Source organism: Hippocampus comes, unplaced genomic scaffold, assembly GCF_001891065.2.
Source record: "Hippocampus comes isolate QL1 unplaced genomic scaffold, H_comes_QL1_v1.1 scaffold238, whole genome shotgun sequence".
NCBI lineage: Eukaryota > Metazoa > Chordata > Actinopteri > Syngnathiformes > Syngnathidae > Hippocampus > Hippocampus comes.
Window position 1 is genome coordinate 589512 of NW_017806177.1, and position 7087 is coordinate 596598.

The 7087-nt window shown below is 42.1% G+C and overlaps 1 protein-coding gene and 1 long non-coding RNA gene across 2 annotated transcripts in view; both read left to right on the forward strand.

Annotated features, from left to right (window-relative positions):
* The first annotated feature begins 392 nt into the window (after positions 1-392).
* On the forward strand, positions 393-1132 carry LOC109532509 (uncharacterized). The gene is made up of 3 exons (XR_002171388.1): positions 393-553; positions 692-855; positions 1016-1132. It is a non-coding gene; the product is annotated as an uncharacterized LOC109532509 (long non-coding RNA).
* A 2851-nt stretch (positions 1133-3983) lies between these two features.
* aatka (apoptosis-associated tyrosine kinase a) overlaps positions 3984-7087 on the forward strand; it is a 26041-nt gene continuing 22937 nt past the window's right edge. Inside the window, exon 1 of the mRNA XM_019897405.1 lies at positions 3984-4536. Coding sequence (XP_019752964.1) covers positions 4455-4536 — 82 coding nt within the window. The 5' untranslated portion in view covers positions 3984-4454. The remainder of the gene's footprint in view (positions 4537-7087) is intronic.

Consider the following 7087-nt stretch of genomic DNA (forward strand, 5'->3'; position numbering starts at 1 on the left):
CTGGATGAGCAGTCGATAGACTCCATGCAATACAGATGTCAAGCATTTCTCAAAAACAGTACATTACTTTTAATAATTCACCTGAATGTTTCCACAACTCAAAATGTTTTTGTTTAGAAAGTCGGCAAAATGCACATCCTCGCTGGAGAGATTCACTCTTCTATCAAGCAAATAGACAAGACAAACGATACATTTTTATATTATTACATAATCAGATTGAAGGTCACGTGATTTTGTTGCCCAGATGTGTGACCAAAACGACTTCAAGCAAGCTGTAAGAATGCTCTGGCTGGACCTTTACTGCTATTTTGCAGCCCACTCTGATGAAAACATGAATGGGATTAAAATTTAAAACACACACACACACACACACACACACACACACAGCAGATGATCTTGAAGACGCAATTTTAGCCTGCCACGATAGTTTTTGTGCAACATGTGTTGACTCTGCAGAGGGAGTGGCTTTTGGGCGGCAAATACGATCAAGTGCGAGATCGAGGTGGCATTCACGTTGTTGTTTTTGTTGCCGTGTCCCGAGCAGAACAAAACGGTAAGAGGAAAAACTTTAGCAGTTGATTGCAAATGTAATGATCATGTTGTTGAATTAGGAAAGTCATCCGTGTGTCAGCAGGTGCCTTGACACAGTTCGGAATTTAATTTTATTTGAATTTTGCTTTGAATTTCCTAGCCTCTGTAAAGCAGGCTTTGCCTTGTGCATGAATGGTGCTGTAGAAGGAAACTTGGGAAAAGAGGGGACAATGCACATTCGAGGGGCTCTTCTCCTCCTCTGCATGATCCAAGTGGCTCGGTCGCAGAAATGGAAACAGGAAACGCCACATTGGTACCCAAAAGGTCAAAAAGAAACACTTTTGGGTTGGTTTCTACTTTGTACAAACAATTACATATAACGCATTGTGTGTGTGTGTGTGTGTGTGTGTGTGTGTGTGTGTGTGTGTGTGTGTGTGTGTGTGTGTGTGTGTGTGTGTGTGTGTGTGTGTGTTGGGGGGGGTAGGGGGGGTTAATATAGAACGGAAAGATGGCAAGGCTTGCAGCAACTTGACCCAAATACTGGACAACTGGAAATTTGCCATTTTAACTCGCATGAAGGAGCTGCTCATCAATGACCACGCGTCCGTCCTTCCCGAATACAGTCGGTGAGTCAGTCAATTAGCTCTCGCTCTCTCTCCCTCTCTCTCTCTACCCCTCTCTCTCATATAGCCATCCAACAATTTATCCATCCAATCTTTCTGTTGTTCAGTTTTGTTTTTCTACCAGTCTTACCATCTATCATCATCCATCCATCAGTTTCTCTCTCTCTCTCTTTTCAGTCTTACTATCATCTCTCTTTTGTCTATGTAAATGAAATTACATTAAAAAAAAACAATGAAAAAAGTACATATGATATCAACTGTAATTTCTTCTTCCTCTTATTGTTATTTCCGCCGAGCCGCACAGAATTAGATAACAGCAGATGCCTGACCACATGTGGTCATGGCAAGCTGGTTCTACTTTGTGGTGAGCTCATCGTAAAAACGTCTCCGAAGGAAAACTGGAAACCTATCAAAGTGGCAATGACTAATGTGTTTATGTAATCTGGCAAAAACATTCCAACCACCTGTGGCAAGTTACTCGTTCTTTTGAGTGGGAATCCACATTTAACGGAAAAGGAACAGTTGTGACCGGCCGCTGATGCATCCCCGTGTTCATGCCCACCCATGTAGGATCGCTCCTCTGTCAGACGCTCTGGGGGAGCTCCACAGACAGTTCAACGCCCTCAAGAATGACCTGGCGAGCCTCAGCACAAAGTTAGATGGCGTAGAGGCGTTCGTGGAAGGCATCAAGGACGGCAGTTTCACACAGAGGGCTCGGCCCGGCGCCGGTTTGAGGTTGGCCCAGATGAGGTCTTTCCCCCCAAGCAGAGTGAGGAGAAGAAGGGGGCCGCACAGACCCTAGTGTCATTTTCTTCCCTTCTCGGTTGCGATCAATACATACATACTAATCCAATTCAGTTAACTGTGCTGCTACTTCTTGTGTGCTTGCCTTGGCTACAGGGCCAATATAAACATAAATGAATAACAGTCATCATTACTCTGTGACTCAGTAAGCTGCAATAAAATCTTTTTTTTTTTTTTGCAAAGGATAAAGAATATATGTCTGTGAGTATTGTGATGTTGTCTTTCACATGTGGCACACAACTGTTTGTGCTTGGATGAGGGTTAGTCCACCATGATGCTATTTGTTTTACCATGGCACTTTCCATAATGTGTTAGCATTAAGCTTGCGAGGCATTCCTAAAACAAAGTTGTGCAATTGTTCACATAAACAGCAGTTTATACGTTAATATATTTCTTAGAGACTGCGGCTATTAAATGGTTCTGCATTATGAATTTTTAATTTCTTGTACACCAGGGGTCACCAACCTTTTTGAGAGGGGGCAGCTACTTCATGTGTATCGGTTGTGTGAAGGGCTACCAAATTGATACACATCTGAAATTACATATTTGTCCAGATTACCTTTAATAATATTAGAATGTGCTATTTTTAATATTTGATTATTTTAATTTTCAGCCTCTGATTGTGTTAAAGATGTCTCACAATGTTGCTGGTGTTTGCATTTTCAAATCATAATTTTTACGAGCAAATCACAATGTCCTAGCACTGGCGGGCTACGCATGTGGTCCTCACGAGGGCTACGTTGGTGACCACTGTTGTACAGAAATCTTGGAGTCGTTGCTTGTGCACTCAAAAAGTGTGCCATCAAGTGACGAGGTAAATATTTAGTTTTCGGCACATTTCTGAAAACGCATCTCACAGACATGTTATGAATTTACCTGGGAATTGTTTTAAAATGTGGGAAAAAAATTGCGAGACAGAATATTTCCTTGAACACCGTCTGTAATGCTGTGTAATTTTTAGCCACAAGAGCGCAGCATACATGCAATTGTCCAAGGACAAAGAAAGCACTGTGTGGGGAAACTTGCTCATTTGATACGTCCTTAGGAATTTGGAGTGAAGCCTCCCGTTGCATTTGAACGACGTTTTGATGATTGATAGCATTATGGATCGTATAATGCAGATCAAAACGGATCTGTGTTTAAGTGACTCGTTCTTAAGGGAACACCGTGGCGACAATAAAAGTGATACAAACAAATGTCATCTGTCAGTAAAATACACAAAGGTAAATTTGTATGATTTTATACAAACATGTCCGGATTAACTGAAACATTAAGTAATTTTTAGGGTTGAGGTTTATCTTTCAAAGATATCCGTCCATCCATTATGCGAAACGTATATCCCCACAAGGGTCACGATTTTCACTGTTTAATTTTCAGGTCAGTTATATTTATTACCATGTTTGAAGGTCTCAAGTTATTTCACTGACCACTGTGCAGTGGTGGGAAGCAATAAAGTAAATAATTTCCGTTATCTGATCTTTGAAGTTTTTTTTTTACTTACTACATTTGAAATCTGTACTTTTCTACTTACTACTTTGTTAAAATAGGGTCGTTTCTTTTTCTCAAAGCCCACGGATGAAATCACATCAAAAACAATACTTTTTTTTAACTATTGCTACTGTACTATTACATTTAGAGTGTGAGCACTTTTGCCACCTCCAAAGTGGCCTTTACAGCGTTTCTCCATACAAATAGTCTGTTTCCCCATACAAACAGACTTCTGCGTTCGTGTGGGTTTCGACTGACATACGTCAAAACAACCTTAACGAAAACCGAGGACCGGTCTGGGCGACACGTGACATCATCACTTCCGCATGCCGAGACCGAAATCCCACACGAAGGGCGACCGCAGGCAGAATTCCTCCAGCGCAAAGCTGCGCCAGCCAGCTGCTCCAAACTCGGAAAGCTCCCCAAACAGCCACGCGATTATTCGTGGTCAAAAGAAAATCATTCGCTTCACAAGACAGCGGATATACTTTTATTTTGAAAGTTGATTTAGCGACCATTGTTGTGTAATTACGTGAGCTTGACATTGGCGCAGGCCGTTCCGCTGCGAAGCACAAACCCAGACGAGCATCGTTGGTCCTTTTTTGTTTGTTTTTTTCATAGTTGTGGTTTTGAATTAAACAACACGGCCGGCGGTCAGAACTCGCCATTACAGGAGAAAAGAAGCAAGATCTTGCCTGATCTTCAGGATTTATTTACAAATAGATGTTGCTCGATTTGATCGCTGTCAGGAGATCAGAGTGACGATCAGGTGCGCCGTAAAACGTGAAGGAAAGACGTTAAAAAAAAGAGGACTATGGTGACCATACAGATGTGCCGACGCGAATATGAGTGTCCACGTCTGCCTCCACATCTCTGAGGGAGAAAATCCTGCTTCGCACCTTCTTCAAAGAAGCTGGACTCTGAATCAGCTTGATTTTCAAATTTCATGATTAGTCTTGTCATTTTAAAGAAAGAATCATTTCAGACTGTTTTTGTCTCCGGGGAAGGATGTTCTTAACCCTGCACGTGACTGTCATGTCGTCAGCGTTTTTCAATCCCAGTTTTGCCTTCAGCTCCCACTTTGACACAGGTAAGGGTCCCACACGACCATTTGGAGGATGCATGCATATTTTCAAGCCAATCTGTGGCGTAGTGGGGAGCTTGTCTGCCTGACAGTCGAGAGCTTCAGGGTTCGAATCTCGGCTCAGACCCTTCTCCGGTGTGCATTTTACCCTTTCCACATCCTCCAACTTACTCCCACATCACCAAAACATGCATGTTAGCTGAGCCAAACAAATTGTCCATAAAATGTCTGAATGCTTGTTCATGTATACGTGGCCCATAATTGACTGGCGACCATTTCTGAGTGTACACTGGCCTTGCTCAAAGTCAGTTGGGATCGGCGTACCCATGACCCTAATCAGAGCAAGTGGTATAGAAAATGGTTGACCACTGTGTCAGTCCTCAAGGAGGTTTAACATGGAGTCTGACTGATAGATGGATGGCATCTTGGTGACAAGTTGACTGTGTTGTCCTACAAAACGTCCCCGCAAGACACATGCTGTGTCAGGCAAGTGAAATTTACAAGCGGTGTGTGTGTGTGTGTGTGTGTGTGTGTGTGTGTGTGTGTGTGTGTGTGTGTGTGTGTGTGTGTGTGTGTGCGTGTGTGTGTGTGTGTGTGCGTGTGTGTGTGTGTGTGTGTGTGTGTGTGTTTGTGTGTAAGTGTGTGATGGCCCATTAAAGTGCTGCAGAATAAAAGTATAAACAGGAAGGAGTGAGAGTCACTGCACTGTGTGGGCCAAGTGTGCTGAGCATACAAATGGCAGCCAACACGTTGCTGCTTTGAGTTTCAAGCTTCAATCTGTCCTGTCCAGATGTATGATGCCGGACACCCCCACCACATTAAAAAAAAAAACAACAAAACAATTCTAATACCAGTGGACAAGTCGTCACGAAAACACCCTGTCAACAGAACTAAATCACCGCTGTGGATGTAAAATATAGGAGCATTACACACAGTGGCAAAATTGTTGGGAACTCTCCATTCGAGAAAGAACACTCCGTAGTGAAATAATTAGAAATTGATGAAGGTAAAAAAAAAAAAAAAAAAACAGAAATTTGTTGGATGTCAATCAGGTATTGCTTTATTTTAGTGCCCCAAAAGAATTATTTTAAAAATCAAACTCCCCCCGCCCCCTATACATTTTTTTTTCAGGTGAACTAAACCATAGATGTCAAAACTTAGTTATATTTTAAATGGACACAATCTATTTTCCTTATCGGTGGCTCTTTACTTCGTCTTTGTACTCTTTTGAGAGTGCCAATTCCTGAAAATGTCGCTGTTGAGCAGAATCCTCGCATCAGTTAAAAATATATCAGCATTTTTTCCCCATTTCCATGTTGGCACTGTGTCTGAGGCTACCTATTGTCCGTATTTTGCCAATCTGTCGAGGTTTCTTTCCAATTGGTGTCACTAATTGCATGGCTGTATGTGAGTCATTGTTTGTACTGGCGTAATACTGTGTTAATGTTGAAATATCCATTGCTGAAAGCATTATACCACCACCCCACAGATGCCAATGGCATTTTCCATTTTGAGTCAACATTAGCATTAAGCTGGCGGACCAGCAATGTGTGGTTGCTTTCAAAACACAACGTGTAATTCTCTTTGTTTTATTCGTAGATTGACAGTAAACTTCAACTGGAAGGGGCAACAAACAGTGTGAAGCCTCTTTGTTGAAGAACTGTTCACTACGTCTCAAAATTGTGACCTGTTGAGTCGCTACCACCATACATTGCTCATATCTTAAGTTTACGCTTGCAACTCAAAGCAAAGAAGTGAGATGGGAATAGTAAGTAAACTAATGGGATTTAAATGAAACCGTCCTCTCACACGGCAACAAACAAAGGGAGTTAGCCACCTTCAGCCCTGGATAGACATCCCTCCAGCTAGCTAGCTAGCTAGCCAGCTAGAAACTATGTAGCTATGTAGCTGGTCTGACTACACAAGGATTTCTTCACAGCGCTAACAGACGCAGAAACAGAATTGGGGTTGTACTTTTGGTCACTGTCTGGCAAAGGATCCTGGTTAAAGAAGCCATTTCAAACTAAAAAGAAATATCATCCTGGAATTAGAAGTGGCAGCCAAAATGTGCCATGATACTCTATGGTTCAGGAGACAGTTTTCAAATAAAGAGCTACAGTATATAAGCGCACTCCATTTACGATTCAGATCAAATTGGAAATGTCATTTCTTGGAATTGACGTCTTTATTTTGTAAAAGTTCAAGAAGTAGCCATTTGATTCCATTCAGAAGTCTAGTCATGGTTGAATTGGGATTTAGAGGGCAAATCTGAGAGTCTGAGGTTAAACAAAGTGCTATATAAAAATGAATGTGTGGATGGATGGATGTGATGTCGGTCAGTGCTCCTAGTGAAGGCCTGAGCTCCCACCACTGCTTTGAAAAGATTGACCAGAGTCTACACCGGTCAAGCTGAGGCACACTATTTAAGAAGACATAAAACTGCGTGAAACTGTCACAGCACTGCAACCAAGCCAGCTTTTTGTCTGCACCCCTGAGAATTTTACCTGTGCGTTCCTAGGACGAACTGAGAGGAAAACACACACACACACACACACAC